General features: G+C 39.5%; 1 protein-coding gene across 2 annotated transcripts; it reads right to left on the bottom strand.

The window, feature by feature from the left end:
- Nucleotides 1–1,556: 1,556 nt before the first annotated feature.
- Nucleotides 1,557–18,778, bottom strand: LOC135110730 (uncharacterized). 2 transcript variants are annotated; one of them, XM_064023354.1, is made up of 3 exons: nucleotides 18,235–18,778; nucleotides 17,645–17,982; nucleotides 1,557–2,103 (listed from the first exon to the last, which is right to left on the bottom strand). In XM_064023354.1, the coding sequence occupies exons 1-3, from the start codon at nucleotides 18,724–18,726 to the stop codon at nucleotides 1,953–1,955; spliced, it is 981 nt and encodes a 326-aa protein (XP_063879424.1). In that variant the 5' UTR covers nucleotides 18,727–18,778; the 3' UTR covers nucleotides 1,557–1,952. The 2 variants fall into 2 exon arrangements, 1 of the variants encoding a protein (XP_063879424.1); XR_010273390.1 differs by lacking the exons at nucleotides 17,645–17,982; nucleotides 18,235–18,778 and adding an exon at nucleotides 5,751–5,985 and having other exon boundaries at nucleotides 1,976–2,103.
- Nucleotides 18,779–19,242: the final 464 nt, after the last annotated feature.

The raw sequence follows: 19,242 nt of genomic DNA, 5'->3' as shown, positions 1-19,242 counted from the left end.
GGAGTTCAGAGCTAACTATAACTCCTAAATTTTTCTCTTACCCTGTACCTACCAGAGTTTGGTTGTTTAATGTGTACCTACTGTGTGGGTTTCCTCTACCAACGCTAAGTACTTTGCATTTATTGATATTAAATTGTATTTGCCAACTATCCGTCCATTCATTCATTCTATCTAAATCTGCCTGCAAGGCGATGGCACCCGATTCTGACCTAATTAATCTATCTATCTTTGTGTCATCCGTCTCATCAACTCCCCTCCTTTAATTCTTCAGCCTCTCTCTCTCTCTCTCTCTCTCTCTCTCTCTCTCTCTCTCTCTCTCTCTCTCTCTCTCTCTCTCTCTCTCTTTCTGACTGTCCTTAACCTCTTTCTCATCGCCGCAGCGTTGCATCTCTAGCTATTTTCTACCGCTATTTTCGTGTTAACTGCTATTCTGATCTTCCTAACCGTACGCCTCCCCTTCTCCCGCGGCCCCGCTGCACAAGACTGTCTTCTTTTTCTCACTCCTATTCTGTCCCTATTCTAATGCAAGAGTTAACCAGTATTCTCAATCATTCATCCCTTTCTCTGGTAAACACTGGAAGTCCTTGCCTGCTTCTGTATTTCTACCCTCCTGTGACGTGAATTCCTTCAAGAACGAGGTTTCAAGACATTTTTCCTTCAATTTTTTACTACCGCTTTTGACACTGTCCTGGGACTGAACATCTCACTTTTTTTTTTTTTGTTGCCCTTGGCCAGTGTCCCTCCTACATAAAAAAAAGAATAAGTAAAAATAGTAATAATGATACTACTACTACTACTACTACTACTACTACTACTACTACTACTACTACTAATAATAATAATAATAATAATAATAATAATAATAATATGTTTTTTTTTTTTTCCACAGACAAGGACTAATGCTTCTGGTAAAGCTTTTTCGATCATACGAGTAGGTCCAAAAGTGTGGAATTCTTTACCGCAAGAATTAAGGAACACTTCCTTAATTTCTGGTTTTAAATGTAAAGTTTATGATTATCTTTTAAATGGTTTGAATGATTGTTTCAAAATATATCTTCTTTGTCACATTCCTCTTGGGAGTTCTATAAACTGAAAATGTACACGAGGCATAAAGAAAATTAATATGAGTGATTGAATGAGTGAGTGGATTTATGTGGAAGCAAGTGATGGAGAATGTATGCATATGATTATATAATGCTTTCCTTCATAGTTTTAAGTATGTGTATGCACATATAATGCCTTAATCTTTGTTTAATTATTTTTTTTTTGTAATATTAACTTATATTACTTTTATATTTGATAATGTAATGTCTGATTATATGAGTAATACCCACTACCAAGTAGAAATAAAGAATTTGATTTGATTTGACTCCTCTCTCTCTCCTCTCTCTCTCTCTCTCTCTCTCTCTCTCTCTCTCTCTCTCTCTCTCTCTCTCTCTCTCTCTCTCTCTCTCTCTCTCTCTCACCTATATTCCCATAGGACAGAGAGAGAGAGAGAGAGAGAGAGAGAGAGAGAGAGAGAGAGAGAGAGAGAGAGAGAGAGAGAGAGAGATTGAATACTTTTATTCACAAAGCGCTTATAAATTTGTGAAAAAGACTATGTCATTCCCAGGAGGCAGTCTTGGCGTGGTACATAATTATGACATATGACAATATGTTGTCGTACACACATACATAAGAGATAGATGAGTGGAAGTTACACTTTAATTAATTATTATCAGGAGCATTTAAAATAGGATGGTGGTGCGTATGCGAAGTGATCACATGGTGGCGGCGCCAAAGTGCAGGATGACGCACAGCGTATCAACCTCATCCCCGAGGTTTGGTGGGTCACCTGTCAGGATGGCTGGAATGTCTTTTCGCACATGGGTGATAACGCCTCGAGACCCCCCTCCCACTGCCGATATGGTTGTTGGAAAAGCTGGGTACCTGGCGAAGCGTCTCCTGTCTGTTCATGAGTGTCCCAGCTCCCGTGATTGTGTGGAGCGTGTGTGTGGTGATGAGTGGGATGAGGTGAGAGACAAGTGTCCTGTTGGGACGCCGCAGCGTGTCATTGTTGCAGGCGCCTCCCTTGCTGTTGTCACCACATTCCCGGTGTAATCCCTGGTTTGGGTGGGGGAGATTCATTGAGTATCTAGAACTATGAGGAGCCTTTTTTTTTTTTTTCTTAATGTAGGAGGGACAGCGGCCAAGGGCAACAAAAATACAATTAAAAAAAAAAGCCCACTGAGATTCCGGTCCCTGAACAGAGTCCGAAGCAGTACTCAAAAATTAAAGGATAAGTGTCTTGAAATCTCCCTCTCCAAGAAATTCAAGTCATAGGAAGATGAAAATATAGAAGCAGGTAAGGAGTTCTAGAGTATATCAGAGAAAGGGATGAATGATTGAGAATACTGATTAACTCTTGCATTGGAGAGGTAGACAGAATAAAGGTGAGAGAGAGAAGAATGTCTTGTGGAGCGAGGACACAGGAGGAGGCATGCAGTTAGCAAGATCTGAAGAGCAGATAGCATGAAAAATAGGGGTAGATGATGGCAAGAGATGCAGCATTGCAGCGATGAGAAAGAGTTTAAGGACAGTCATTTACATGAGAGGAGTTGATGAGACGAAATACTTTTGATTCCACCTTGTCTAGAAGAGCGGTATGAGTGGAACTCTCCCAGACATGTACAGAGTTAGCAGTTGGAGGTTGAGAAAAACTGGCGGAGACGTCTCAGAACGCCTAACTTCATAAAAGCTGTCTTAGCTGATGAGATGTGATGAGATGAGATGTGAAGCTTCCAATTTAGATTATAAGAAAAGGACAGACCGAGGATGTTCAGTGTAGAAGAGAAGGACAGTTGAGTGTCATTGAAGAAGAGGGGACAGTTGTCTGGAAAGTTGTGTCGAGTTGGAAGATAGATGAATTTTGTTTTTGAGTTTTTGAGGCACTGAACAAGTTTGTTCTGCTCAAATCATGAATTTTACAGATCAGACTTCAGGCGTTCAACGGCTTCCCTGCATGAACTGTTTACATCCTGAAGGGTTGGACGTCTATGAAAAGACGTGGAAAAGTGCAGGGTAGTATCATCAGCGTAGGAGCAGATAGGACAAGAAGTTTTATTTAGAAGATCATTGATGAATAATAAGAAGAGAGTGGGTGACAGGATACAATCCTGAGAAATACCACTGTTAATGGATTTAAGAGAAGAACAATGACCGTCTACCACAGCAGGAATAGAACAGTCAAAAAAGAAACTTGAAATGAAGTTACAGAGAGAAGGCTAGAAGCCGTAGGAGGGTAGTTTGGAAATCAAAACTTTGTGGCAGACTTTATTAAAGGCTTTTGATATATATATGCCTAGGCCAACAGCAAAAGTTTCACCAAAATCTCTAAAAGAGGATGACCACGACTTAGTCAGAAAAGCCAAAAGATCACCAGTAGAGCGATCTTAACTGAACCCATACTGGCGATCAGACAGAAGATTGTGAAATGATAGATGTTTAAGAATCTTTCTGTTAATGATAGATTTAAAAACTTTAGATAGGCAGGAAATTAAAGGATGGTAGTTTGAGGATTAGAATGGTCACCCTTTTTTAGGAACAGACTGACTGTAGGCAAACTTCCATCAAGAAGGAAAGGCAGATGTTGATCGAGTTGAATGTGTTTGACTAGGCAAGCCGCAAGCACGGACGCGCAGTTTCGCAGAACAATAGAAGGGACCCCATCAGGTCCATAAGCCATCCGAGGGTTTAGGCCAACGAGGGCGTAGAAAACATCATTATGAAGAATTTTAATAGGTAGCATGAAAGAGTCAGAGGGTGGAGGAGAGGGAGGAACAAGCCGTGAATCGTCCAAGGTAGCGTTTTTAGTAAATGTTTGAGCGAAGAGTTCAGCTTTAGAGATAGATGTGGTAGCAGTAGTGTCATCTGGTTGAAATAAAGGAGTAAAAGAAGAAGCAAATTTTTTGGAGATGTTTTTGGCTAGATGCTAGAAGTCACGAGGGGAGTTAGATCTTGAAAGTTTTTGACACTTTCTATTAATGAAGTAGTTTTTCTCTAGTTGGAGAACAGACATGGCAGGTTTCTGGGCCGAAATATAAAGTGCATGAGATTATGTTGATGGAAGGTTCAAATACCTTTTGTGGGCCCATCTCCCTATCATGTATAGCACAAGAACAGGCTGTGTTACCCCAAGGTTTGGAACGTTTTGATAGAGAGAAAAAGAGTGATGAATATACGCATCCATGCCAGACATTATCATCTCTGCTATACGCATCTGTGCTATACGGCACACAAAGACGGGTCTCTGACGCAGAAGCAGTAATCATTTCAAGGAAAACCAGCAAAATACTTCCTCAGGTCCCCCAAACTAGCAGGGATAAAACGCCAGAGGCACCTCCGTTTAGAGGATCCTGAGGAGGGATTAGAGCGATAGGACAAGTTACGGGCATGAGATTGTGATCGGAGGAGCCCAACGGAGAGGGTAACAGCATAAGCAGAAGAATTAGAGGTTAGGGAAAGGTCAAGAATGTTGGGCGTATCTCGAAGAAGGTCAGGAATACGAGTAGGATGTTGCACCAATTGCTCTAGGTCGTGAAGGATAGCAAAGTTGAAGGCTAGTTCACCAGGATGGTCAGTGAAGGTTGGTGGTGAACATTGAACTCTCCAAGAATGGAGATCTCCGCAAAAGGGAAGAGATTTAGGTTGTGCTCCACTTTGGAAGTTAAGTAGTCAAAGAATTTCTTATAGTCACACGAGCTAGGCGAGAGGTATACAGTACAGATAAATTTAGTTTGAGAATGATTCTATAGTCGTAGCAAGATGGTGGAAAACTCGGGAGATTAAGAGTGTGGTCATGAGAGTAGGTTATGTCCTTGAGCACGTACGCGCAACTTCCAGAAGAGCAGTACGACCTGGGGCCATTTGTGGTCTACTCCCCAGATAGGGACTCCGAGACTGGGGTAGGAGTCGCCACGAAAATTTTGAATTTTGAGTGAAGAGTGTGTGTGAAGGAAGAGAGTTCTCTTTCTTTAGATGGCAGGCGATGACTACCCCCATGTATTGTGAGACACAAAGTGTCACAGATGGGTTTAATGATAAGTTCACAGCACCCCTGTATCCAGTGCTTTAGACCTCACTGGGAGTAATTATCGTTTCAGCAGTTCCCTACTGCTTACTGGATGGAGCGAGGTGGTGATGCAGGTGAAGAATGATTCCTTATCTCGTCCCTGGCGCTTCACCGCTGAGCCACAATGTGACCCTGGGTCATCACTAGCCGCTGCTAAGGCATCACCATGCTCAGAGGCAGTATAGTCACAGACAAGGGCACTATTTTCCAACACACTTCAAAAAAGCATCACTCATCCGTGACGATGGATGACTATCAGTAACCAGCGGAGAGAGGATATGTTCGGTCCCACTGAGGACACAAGGTCAACTGAGACACACACACACACACACACACACACACACACACACACAGAGAGAGAGAGAGAGAGAGAGAGAGAGAGAGAGAGAGAGAGAGAGAGAGAGAGAGAGAGAGAGAGAGAACATAATTCTCTCTCTCTCTCTCTCTCTCTCTCTCTCTCTCTCTCTCTCTGTGTGTGTGTGTGTGTGTGTGTGTGTGTGTGTGTGTGTGTGTGTGTGTCATCACCACCACCATCATGATATTAATAATAATAATAATAATAATAATAATAATAATAATAATAATAATAATAATAATAATAATAATAATAATAACAACACACACAGCGTCGCAGACTCACAGAGGGAGGGTAGCCGAGGCAGTGACGGAAGGACGGCCCTGATGGCGGCTAGAACCTCTTGAGCGTCTTGGTCATATACGGCCAGATGGAGACGCCCCATGCCCCGGCACTCCTGCAGCAGCTGTGTGCCGACACCGCTTAGGTGACCCTTGAACTCCTCAAGGTGACTCCTGTAATGGCTGAGTGTAGTGCACCTGTGTGCTGCACACACACACACACACACACACACACACAAACAAACTGTTCATCTATTTATTTATTTATTTGTTTATTCACTGTTTCATAATAGTAATGATAAAGATACTCTTCCTCCTCTTCCTCTTTCTCCTCCTCATCATCGTCTTCCTCTTGCTCCTCTTCTTCCTTCTCTTTCTCTGTCTTTCATCTTCCTCCTCCTGTTCCTCCTGTTCCTCCTTTTCCTCCTCCTCCTCCTCCTCCTCCTCCTCCTCCTCCTCCTCCTCTTTCTCCTCCTCCTCCTCCTCCTCCTCCTCCTCCTCCTCTTTCACCTCTTCTTCCTTCTCTTCTTCCTCCTCCTTTTCCACCCTTCCTCCTCCTCCTCCTCCTCCTCTTTCTCCTCTTCTTTTTCTTTTCTTGTTTCCCCTTCTCCTGCTCTTTTTTTCTTTTCTTCTTCCTCCTCCTCCTCCTCCTCCTCCTCCTCGTCTTCTTTTTCTTCTTCTTCCTCCTCTTCTCTTCCTCCTCTTCTCTTCACCCTCCTTCTTCTTCTCCTCCACTTCCTCCTCCCCCTCCTCCTCCTCCTCCTCCTCCTCCTCTTCTTCTTTTTTTTCTTTTTCTTCTTCTTTCTCCTCATCCTCCTCCTCTTCGTCTTCTTCTTCTTCCTCCTCTTCTCATCCTCCTCTTCTCTTCTTCCTCCTTCTTCTCCTCCTCCACTTCCTCCTCCTCCTCCTTCTTCACTTTTTTATCCTCCTCTTCCTCCCCCTCCTCCATATATTTCTCCTCCTCCTCCATTTCCTCCTCTTCCTTCTCCTCCTCCTCTTCTTCCTCCTCAAACCGTTAGGAATGATGTTAAACCGAAAAAGAAGTCACTGATCCTCACAACTTTTCAAACCGATTTCATATTTCAGGTGACATCATGGAGAATCAGTTCGAAACTCGCCTTGGGGGGGGACTCCATGGTAAGTGACCAATTAGCTGTATTTTGTGGCCGTTCTTCAGATGGCCGCAGAAAGCTTTTCTGTTACCCAGATGCTAAACTAGATGACATCACCACAGTATGTGACGATGTCACTAGTGACAGCGAGAGTAATACGCTTTACGTAATACACGCTGCACTTATGGTGTTTGTTCATCGCGTTCCGAGGAACTGCTTGAGAAGTACCATCGTATGAGCAACCAGTTCAAAAGTAAGACGAATAGTTCCAATATTGTCATCTCCGGAATTCTGCTAAGGGTGGGGGCAGAGAGAAAATTTTATAACAAGGCCTTCAGCACGAGCAGCCGATTCAAGACTCTGTGTGCCGAGAAAAGCGTTCATTTCTTCAATTTATGAAACCCGTTCTACTTTGACACTCATTTCTACCGAGAAGATGGTTCCCATCTCAATCCCGTAGGGGCACTACGCTTCGGAAGGCTGCTTCGCAACCAGGTTTCCGACGTCATATGAAAAAGCTGTACACAAACAATTCCAACAGGTCCACCGTGAGGAAGTAACAATTTAGATCGACCCTCGACACAGACAACCTAAAAGCTTGACATAGTAATGCATGCAACCTTTGCAACAAATCTGAAGATCTCGAAGCCCTCACAGTGATGGAAAGATATCATATTATTGGAGTTACTGAGTCGTGGTTTGATACATCAAATATGGATTTAATTGCGGGATTTAATTAACCGGCCTATACAATTTTCAGTTGCGAAGGAAAGAAAAGAGTCGGTGGAGAAGTCATTTTATACGTTCATGATTCTCTCCACCCAACTTTTGTGAAAACAAATCGTCAGTAACGTAGACACAGTCTTTATTGAAAAAAAAAAAAAAATCTGGTAAAGTAAAAATCGGCTTAAATTATAGACTGCCTGGCCAGTCTGCAGACATCGACCATGACTTATCTGAATTAATCTTTAAAACAAGTAACCAGTACGAGACTCGTTACTGTGGGAGACTTCAACTTGCCAGTAGTAGGATGGGGCGATACACTTACCTCGCGTGAGCTGTACTCTAATTTGCTAAGAAGTTATTTATATCACCATATTGACAAACCGACACGTGATAATAATCTTATTTTATCAACAGCAGAAAATGTAGTTAATGATATTAATGTTGGCCCAATATTCAGTATCAGCGATCATTGTATGATCACATTTAATATCGTAATTAAAGCAAGTCCAGCGAAAGATGATAAGAAAAAGATACTGGACAACCAGAGAGTGAACTTAACTAGACTTCACTAGACTAGAACTTCACTAGACGTTCACTTTTAAACAACGCTGACCGGAGTGAAACTATATTTGAAACAAATATTAATAAATCGTGGGAGCCTTCACTATTAAATTAAATAATGTCATAAGATTATGCGTTCTATTTCGAAACAGATGATCCGTGATGAAAAATAAACCTAAGTGGTGGAATGACGAGATCAAAGAAAGTCTTTTTCAAAAGAAGCGCGCTTACTATAAGTATATGTCAACCAAGAACGAAGGAGATAAATTACAACTTGAAAAAATCCGCCGTGAAAGCAGGAAATTAATCAAGCGAAGCAAAAAAAAAAAAACTTGAAGAATAAATAGCAGAAGCAAGTAAGTCGAATCCCAAAGAAATAAAAAAAAATATATATATATATTAATAACAAAAAGGCCTTCGCATGCAGTATTGGTCCAAATGTTAATGATACTGGTAGTCATACGAATGACGGAAGCGAAATGGCAACAATATTAAGGAGATTCTTTGGGTCCGTATTTAGTGAAGAACATTGCTTATCAGTTCATCCACCAGAAAATAGCACTCAGAACTCGATAGATGGTATTCTCATTACAGAAAGCGATGTTATACGACCTGTTGATAAAATTAACATTTGTAAAGCTCTGGACCCTTACAAAATTTCGCCTAGAATTTTTAAAGAGACCAAACAGTTTTGTTTAACAAATTTTAACGTTTAAGAAAGTTTAACGTTGGTAAAGTTCCATCCGATTAGAAATGTGCAAATGTAACTCCAATCTTCAATTAGCCTGACATCGGTTGTATGTAAATTAATGGAGATAATCATTCCCAACAACATCTACAAATTTTTAGAAGATAATAATATAATGAATGACTCGCAACATGGTTTCCGTTATATTTTTTATGTTTACGATGAGAGTAGAGCAGTAGACATAGTATGCCTAGATTTCCAGAAAGCGTTTGATAAAGTTCCTCATAAACGTTTACTTAGTAAAGCATTGTCACACGGTATTTCCGGTAATATTCACAGCTGATTGAAAGACTGGGCGTATGAGCGGAAATAAACAGTGGCTGTAAACGGTTTTTCGTCCAGTTAGTTTGATGTAAAAAGTGACGTATCCCAGGGATCTGTACTTGGTCCTGTTCTTTTCTTAATATATATAAATGACATTGACAATGGCCTCATGTGCAAAGTATCGAAATTTGCCTATAATACGAAAATTGCTTGTAAAGAAACTACGGCACGAGACAGAGAAAGACTTCAGTAAATTGATTGACTTGCTGGGCCAGTAAATGGCAAATGAAATTCAACATTGACAGATATAAAGTATTGCACAACAGAAGTAACAACAGTCAATTTCAGTATTTGACGAATGGCCGACAGCGCAGTAAATAAAGAAAAAGATCTTGGAGTCTCAATATCAAGCAATTCAAAACCCGGTTAACACTGCTCACAGCTGGGCAAAACAGCTAAAAAAAACTTTGTTTTATTGGCCGTGTTTTCGAAAACAAATAAGAAAAAAAATGTAATATTAAATCTTTATAATTCGTTGTTCAGACCCCATCCTGAATACTTCGTACAGTTCTGGTCCCCTTATTAAAGAAAAGACATTGAAAAGCTGGAAAGAGTTCAAAATAGAGTAACAACAATTATTCCGAGGCTGAGACCCTATGAAGAAAGACTTAAGGAACTTAATCTTTTTAATCTCTGAAAACTTAGAATGTGAGGTGATCTAAGTTTTTTTTTTTCTTTATTCAAAGGATACAGCAACATTAATGCAGATCATTATTTTTTTGATTGGTATGATTGATTTGATTGGTATGATTGGTAAGAGATTCTTGTCAAATGAAGCAAAACATTTCTTTTATAATCTCGTTATTAATGTTTGGAACTCTCTTTCTTCTAGTGTCGTCGATTGCGGAACAGTTACAGCCTTCAAAATTAGATTGGACAAGTATTTACACAGTAATCCGCAACTAAGATATTATCCGTTATCCTAGAAGTTTGGTTTGCAGAAGTAAAATTCTGCCGTAGTAGCTCACCTCACATATTTTAGACTTGAGACATTGTGGTGTCTTCAATCAATCAATCAATTATACTTGGCGCAGGTCAGACCTCATTTAGACTACACTGTGCAGTTCTGGTCCCCACATTACATTAAAGATATAGGTCTGTTAGAATCAGTACAGAGGAGAATGACTAAAAGGATACAGGGGATGAGGACTATTCCTTATGAGGCGAGACTGAAGCTGTTAAATTTACATTCTTTAGAGAGACGAAGGTTAAGAGTGGACCTAATAGAAGTCTTTAAGTGGTATAAGGGGGGATGTAAGCAAAATTCTTTGGATCAACAACCAGGATAGAACATGAAACAACGGGTTCAAGCTTGAAAAATTTAGGTTTAGAAAAGAAATAGGAAGAAATTGGATCACAAATAGAGTGGTAGATAAGTGAAATGGAATAAATAATCATGATGTTAGTGTTAGGACGTTAGGGAGCTTTAAGAGAAGATTAGACGGGTTTATGGATGGGGATGACAGGTGGTATATTTCATACAGGGTATATTTCATACAGACCACGTGCAAGCCTGGTCGCTTCTTGCAGCTTCCGTTATTTTTTTTTTACCTTCGTATGTTTTTTTTTTTTTTTTTTTATGTTAATAAAGCTCTTGAATGATCTGTTAAACTGAAAGATAGGCTAACAAACAATACCAAACAATTACCAATAAACGCAAATGGTGGAACGCGTTCATCAAAATCAGCCATTCAGCCAAAAAAAAAAAATAAATAAATAAATAAAAAAATCATACAACAAATACAAACTGATTTAAAATAAGGAAGACAAAGCAGAACATGAATGACTACGGCGTCATTGTGAAAAAAAAAAAATATATATATATATATATATATATATATATATATATATATATATATATATATATATATATATATATATATATATATATATATATATATATATATATATATATATATATATATATATATATATATATATATATATATATATATATATATTAGAAAAACTGAATTTCTTATTGCTAATTAATGTTTAACACTCATTGTTCTCGTGCTATACATGATAGAGAGGTGGCCCACAAAAGGTACTTAAGCCTTACATCACCAGAGTCTCATGCCAAGTCTGTTGTTCAACTAGTCAAAAACTCCTTCATTAGCAGAAAGTGTCAAAATCGTTCAAGATCTAACTCCCCTCGTGACTTCTGACATCTAGCCAAAAAAATCTCCAATAACCTTATTTTTTTCTTCTTTCCCTCCTTTATTTCAACCAGATGGCACCACTGCTATCACATCTATTTTTAAAGCTGAACTCTTCGCTCAAACCTTTGAAAAAAAAAAAATTCTACCTTGGACGATTCTGGGCTTGTCCCTCCCTCTTCTCCACCCTCTGACTACTTCATGCCACCTATTACCTATTCTTCGTAATGATTTTTTTCCATGTCCCCGCTGGCCTAAACCCTCCTATTGTTCTCCGAAACTATGCCTCCGTGCTTGCACCTTGCCTAGTCAAACGCTTTCAGCTCTGTCTGTCAACATCTACCTTTCCTTCTTGCTGGAAGTCTAATCCTTCAAACTACCGTCCTATTGCTTTAATTTCCTGCCTCTCTAATGTTTTTGAATCTATCCTCAACAGGAAGATTCTTAAACATCTATCACTTCACAACCTTCTATCTGATTGCCAGTATAGGTTCCGTGATCTTCTGGCTTTCCTTATTGAGTCCTGGTCATCCTCTTTTAGAGACTTTGGTGAAATTTTTCCTGTTGCCTTGGACATACCACAAGCTCTTGAAAGAGTGTGGCACAGTTTTGATTTCCAAACTACCCTCCTACAGCTTCTATCCTTCTCTTTGTAACTTCATCTCAAGTTTCCTTTCTGACCGTTCCATTGCTGCTTTAGTAGATGGTCACTGTTCTTCTCCTAAATCTATTAACAGTGGTGTTCTTCAGGGCTCTGTCCTGTCACCCACTCTTTCCTTATTATTCATCAATGACCTTCTAACCCAAACTTCTTGTCCTATCCACTCCTACGCTGATGATACCACCCTGCACTCTTCCACGTCTTTTCATAGACGTCCAACGCTTCAGGAAGTAAACATTTCACGCAAGGAAGCCACAGACCGCCTGACTTCTGATCTTTCTAAAATTTCTGATTGGGGCAGAGCATAATTGGTATTGTTCAATGCCTCTAAAACTCCATCTATCAATTCGACACAACCTTCCAGACAACTATCCCCTCTTCTTCAATGACACTCAACTGTCCCCCTCTTCTACACTGCACATCCACGGTCTGTCCTTTACTTATAATCTGAACTGGAAACTTCACATCTGATCTCTTGTTAAAACAGTATCTATGAAGTTAGGTGTTCTGAGACGTCTCCGCCAGTTTTTTTCATCCCCCCAGCAGCTCACTCTGTAAAAGGGCCTTATCCGTCCATGTATGGAGTATGCTTCACATGTCTGTGGGGTTCCACTCATACTGCTCTTCTAGACAGGGTGGAATCAAAAGCTTTTCGTCTCATGAACTCCTCTCCTCTAACTGACTGTCTTCAGCCTCTCTCTCATCGCCGCAATGTTGCATCTCTAGCTGTCTTCTACCGCTATATTCATGCTAACTGCTCTTCTAATCTTGCTAACTGCATGCCTCCTCTCCTCCCGCGGCCTCGCTGCATAAGACTTTCTTCTTTCTCTCACCCCTATTCTGTCCACCTCTCTAATGCAAGAGTTAACCAGTATTCTCAATCATTCATCCCTTTCTCTAGCAAACTCTTGGAACGCTTGTGTATTTCAACTTTCCTATGACTTCAATTCTTTCAAGATTTTTTTTTTATTTTGAATTCCTTCAAGGTTTCAAGACACTTATTCCTCAATTTTTTTACTACCGCTTTGGACCCTTTTATGGGACTGGCATATCAGTGGGCTTTTTTTATTTATTGGATTTTTGTTGGCCTTGACCAGTGTCCCTTCTACATGAAAAAAAAAAAACATCATCAATACCACAAAACTCCTTTAACCCTCTCACAGGTTGCTGAAATATTTTTCTGGACACACCCTAGATATAAATTTCCCCAGATGCCCTCCACAGCCCACTCTTCCACAATACCCCTGCTTGACCAGCTCAGATTTATCAAAGCATCACTACTTCACTAACACAACTCACCACAACTCACAACTACATGGCTGTCAGGAACACATTCACTTCTCCAGGCCAAAAAAAAAAAAAAACACAAAACACCGAACTGGAAACCCAAATTCCATTAGGCAGGAGCCCTTGAACGCTGTAAGATATACCAACCTGATTTTGAATCTCAGGACAACGTTATGTCCAACACTTCAACAATACAAACTCTCCTGCCTCCACAAATCATCGAAATCCATCTATCTCTACAAGGATTCCCTTATCGCCCAAAATGATCTCCACAGACCTCTTTCGCGAGGATTCCCGGAAAATTTTACATAAACACACCGACTAAATCACTCTTCTCCCCTATATACATGAACACAAACTTCGTAAAAATAAAGATTTTTTTTTCTTTATGGCATAATATGAATAAACACGTCCTAGATTATAATGAATTATGGGATTGGAAAATGGGATACAGTGAATAATAAAAGAAAATGTGTTATTTTCAGGGCAAACTTGGCCAAGTACATAACAATACTCGCTAAAGCAAAACTTTCTGAATATCTATCGCCAACTCAAACCCTAATTAACAGCGCATTTTTGAGCACGTGTACTTCCCCCCCCCAAAAAAAAAAAAAAAAAAACCTTCTAGACGCTATTAATAAAATAAAAACAAACAAAACACCAGGACTGGACAAAATTTCCCCTTGAATTTTGAAGGAAGCTAATAATGAGCTTGATAAGCCTCTATTAATATTATTCAAGAAATCATTAAACACTCGACAAGTCCCACATGAATGGAAACTAGTTAATGTTACCCTTTTGTTGCCCTTGGCTGATGTCCCTCCTGCATAAAAAAAAAAAAAAATAAAAAATATATATATATATATATATATATATATATATATATATATATATATATATATATATATATATATATATATATATATATATATATATATATATATATATATATATATATATATATATATATATATATATATATATACAAAGGTGATAAATCTCCTCATAACTTCCATCCCAATAAGTCTCACATCTGTAGTGGGTAAGGTTATGGAATTAATGATACATGATAAAACAGTAGAATTCCTGGAAAGAAACGATACCATAAAGGACACTCAACATTGATTTAGAAATAAATGTTCCTGTTTAACGAATTCACTAGACTTTTTCACGACGTTTACAATATACACGATAATACCAGGGCAGTAGATATAGTTAATTTTGATTTCCAAAAAGCATTTGATAAAGTTCCTCACAAGCACCTGCTACATAAAGATAAAGCTCACGGCATGTCAGTTGACCTCGCTGCGTGGGTAGAGGATTGGTTGACAGACTGCAAACAGCGGATAGTAATTAACAGTAATTCTTCAAATTAGATCAATGTAAGTAGTGGCGTTAATCAAGGATCAGTATTAGGACCGATCCTCTTCATAATAATATATATCAGTGACATAGACGAAGGGATCATATGTATATTGTCAAAATTCGTAGATGATACTAAAATTGCTTGCAAGGCTGACTCACCAAAGCAACGCTAAATTTTACAAAAAGACAGAGACAAGACAGGTTTTAAATCAATGACGCTTCATGGAAGATAATTCCAGATATTTATGAAACGACTGAAGAAAAAAATGTTTGGGTTCATTTGTGTGAAATTGCTTACCTATTAATTTGAAGCCATTGTTTTCTGTAACATTACACTGGTTGAGTGTTAAGAAGAGTTCAGGTATCATATTTATGAAACCCTTAAAAATACGTAAAGCAATATCAGGTCCCCTCTAAGTCTGCCTCCGGGTAGAAGGAAAAGATTTAGTTTTTCGAGGCGATCCTCGTGTGGTTTATTGCGAAGCGTTGGGATAATTTTTGTTACTCTACGTTCTATTTTTTTTTTTTCTAATTTCTTAATGTTCTTTTTTGTAGTAGAGTGATCAAAACTATTCGTTATATTCAAGATGAGGACGTATGAGCGAGTTGTACAAGGCCAATTTTTTTTTTTTTTTTTTTTTTTTGTCAGATTTGGCGGTGAAAGATCTTCCTACGAAGCCTATTAATTTAGTGGCAATTTTAACGACCCAAGTACAATTTTTTTTTTTTTTTTTGGGGGGGTTCAAGATCTGTTGATACTAAAACTCTCAGATCTTTTTCGGCATCTGTACTCTTGATGGGTGTTACCCATTTTGTAATTATCCTGTGAATTGCTATTTCCAATATGTAATAGTGGCATTTTATCAAAATCAAAATTCATAAGTAAGAGTGTTTGTTTTTTTTTTGTTTTTTTGCAAAATTTAACGTTGGTTTGGTGTGTCAGCCTTGCTAGCAATTTTAGTATCATCTGCGAATTTTTGACAATTTGCATGTGATTCCTTCGTCTATATAATTGATATACACTATTAAGAGGATCGGTTCTAATACTGATCCTTGATTAACGCCATTACTTACATTGATCCAGTTTGAAGAATTACGTTAATTACTACCCGCTATTTGCGGTCTGTCAACCAATTCTCTATCCACGCAGCGAGGTCAACTGACATGCCGTGAGCTTCACCTTTATGTAGGAGACGCTTGTAAAGAACTTTTATCAAATACTTTCTTGGAAATCAAAATTAACTATACTTACCTGGTATTATCGTATATATTATACATGTCGTGAAAAAAAAAAAAAGTCCAGTATATTCGTTATACAGGAACGTTTATTTATAAATCCATGTTGAGTGTCCTTTATAATAGCGCTTCTTTCCAGAAATTCTACTGTTTTATCATGTATCATTAATTCCTTAACCTTACCCACTACAAATGTGAGACTTATGTCAATCGTATTTCCTATGTATTCCTATGTATTCCTCCTCTTCTTCCTCTTCCTCCTCTTCGCTTACTTATTCCTTCACCTTCACACTTGACTTTATCCTCCTCTTCCTCCTCCTCCTCATCATCATCATCATCATTATCATAATCATCATCATCATACTCATCATCGTCATCATCATCATTATCATCATTATCATTATCGTCATCATCATTATCATTCCCCTTCTTTTCTCCACGTTCACCCTCACCTCCTCCTCCTCCTCTTTTCCCTCACTTTCCCCTTCACCTTCATCCTCCCCCTCCTCTTCCTCCTTCTCCTCCTTCTCTTTCTCCTTCTCTTCCTCCTCCAGCTTCATCTTACTCTTTGCTTTGTCATCATCATTATCATCATCATCACCATCATCACCACCACTATCATCACCATCATTATCATCATCATCATCATTACTACTATCATCATCATCATCACTACCATCACCATCATCACCATCACTACCACCATCATCACCACCATCACCATCACTAACATATTCACTAGGTTTAGGATATTTATACATATCCATATGTGCATATGCAAATACATGTTTTGACTATATTTAAACACAAATGCAAACTTGTAACTTTTCCTTAATACGGCATATCTTTTTTAGTTCTTAGGTGTCTATGATGAGTATTCTATACATATATTTTTTTTTTTTACAATTATAACTCCTTGTGAGTATCATAATGAATAATTCAAAAACAGGTTTTGAACAGGATTTGGGTACACACTTCGTAAGTGACAGTGACAGTTATTACTGTGTAAGGAGGTGTATGGGTACTTTATACACCAAAAACGTGCCTGCCTTTTTTTTTTTCACATCAGCCACAACTTTTATAAGTCTGTGGTAAATCATCGCAGAAAATTCATATTATCAATTACAGTAAGCTAAAAAGAAATATTAGCCTATTATTATTAATTATATTTTTCTTAAAAAATGAGTGGATATTTTAGTGCATATTTTTACTAAATTCTAGTGCGTAATTGTATGCATATTTAGCAAATTTTAGGTGCATAATTATCCTAACCCTAATCATCACCATCATCACCATCATATTCACTATCGTCACTATCACCATCATCACACTCACCACCACTATCACCACCATCATCATCACCATCATCTTTACCATCCTAATAATCATGGTCACCATTCTGTGATGATCAAAGTTATATGATCAAAGTTCTATTCTATGATCAAAGTTAGCAAACATTCCAGAAGGTTATTTCAACACAGTTGTTGTTGTTAATGAATTGTTGGGCTCAAGTTCAGCTTTATTGATGATGACAACAATAATGCATTGATGACTGATGTGAGTATGGCAGTGATGGTGATGACAATGTTAATTGCAATATTTATTATAATAGCTAGGAAATGAATGACAATAACAATGATAATTGTGTGTGTGTGTGTGTGCTAACTAAACACACACACACACACACACACACATACACACACACACAGACCCACCCACCTGGGTGTGGCACGCAGCAAGGCGTCAGAGAGAGTGGCTTGGTCTGGATGTCTGTATTGGTGGGGAAGGGACAGCATTTGTGGTTCAAAGATAAGCCCCTGCACGTCTGATTCATTCCTGCTTAGCACTATCCGTACCTTCTTGGAGGGGATGAGGGGGAGGAGGGCACTGGCACTGGTGATGGTGCTGCTTGTTATTGTTACCAGCTCCCTTTCATTACTTGTAATATGTCTGGCAACACAACCCAAGGCAGTCCTGTTCACTTCAGTGTCCTCCAACATGGATAGCCAATGATTACAATTCTTCATCCCAGTCTCCGCCAGCAGGTCCACCACCTCCTGTATGTGTAGAGTTACTATGATTAGTACAGCCACTCTCACCATCACCACTATCACCACCATTACCACCACTATCATCACTCTCACCACCTCCACCACCTCTTGTGTGTGTAGAGTCACTACAATAATTTCTTATACTCTTTTTACTAATGACTAGTAAAGATCAACACTGAGCTTGACAGTAGTGCAGGTTCCTGGAGACAACTCTGGAAGGATCAAATATGAGGAAAAGAGAATGAATGGTCAACATACTTGTGTGGCTGGAGCACAATGTGGTGTTTGTGGGTGGCAGAGGAGGCCTGCCACGTGCCGGAGCAGGTTTCTCAAGTTCCGGAACTGTTGGGGTGGCGGAAAGTGAAGCATGCGTCGTATATCTGAAGCACGAAGTGGTGTTTGTGGGTAGCAGAAGAGACATGCCATGTGCCGGAGCAGGTTCCACAAGTTCCGAAGCTGTTGGCGCGGCGGGTCGTGAAGCATGCGTGGTATGAGACGTGAGTGAGAACCTTCCATTAACTTGTGGACGATACCTGATGCACCGTAGAACTCTTGCAAGCTCCTATGGGGCGCCGAGTAATTCTGATGATGCCCCAGCTTGTCATTGATGTCTTGCAGATTGAAAAATGTCGCCATCACATTCATGCAAGGAAGCCCTTTCCCGTCACAGGACTCCTTCAGACGCCGCTCTTCCTCTTTCGACAGAGTGACTCGGTCTTGCAGGAGAGCTTGTAGGGCTACGTCGTACATGTCCTAAAGCACCTTGTAGATATGGTCCTCGTGGATCCGTGTGGCCTGTGAATGATCTGTCAGTTTGGCTTGCAGTTTTTGTATGCTCCAGTCGCGTATGGTGACGTACAAACTGTCCAGCTTGATGTCCAGCTTGATGCTGTCAGGTGTCTCGTAAAACAATGTTGCTACAAACAGCAGGCTCAGAGGCAGTCCAAAGTACTCCCTGCACTTCAAATGACTCATGAGGTGTTGGAGCTTCACAGGGTCTTTGTTTCTGTTGTCAGGGAAGCTGTCGTAATGCTTCATAACAAAATGAGTTCTTTGCTCTTGGCTGAGGCTTTTCATCTCCATGTTCCACACCTCATAGCCATCAGGTAATTTGTTCAGGAAGTCTTGCACTGTTTCTGGCCGTGATGTGCATACGAGTGTGAAGTCTGGTAAATGTTTCGAGACGTTGAGAATGTCTTTTACAAGACTGTCTGATCGACTGCCGTACGACAGTTCGTCCAGGCCGTCAATCAAGAAGAGAACCTT

Source organism: Scylla paramamosain, chromosome 20 (assembly GCF_035594125.1).
Source record: "Scylla paramamosain isolate STU-SP2022 chromosome 20, ASM3559412v1, whole genome shotgun sequence".
Lineage (NCBI taxonomy): Eukaryota > Metazoa > Arthropoda > Malacostraca > Decapoda > Portunidae > Scylla > Scylla paramamosain.
This window is presented reverse-complemented; position numbering and strand designations above follow the sequence as displayed.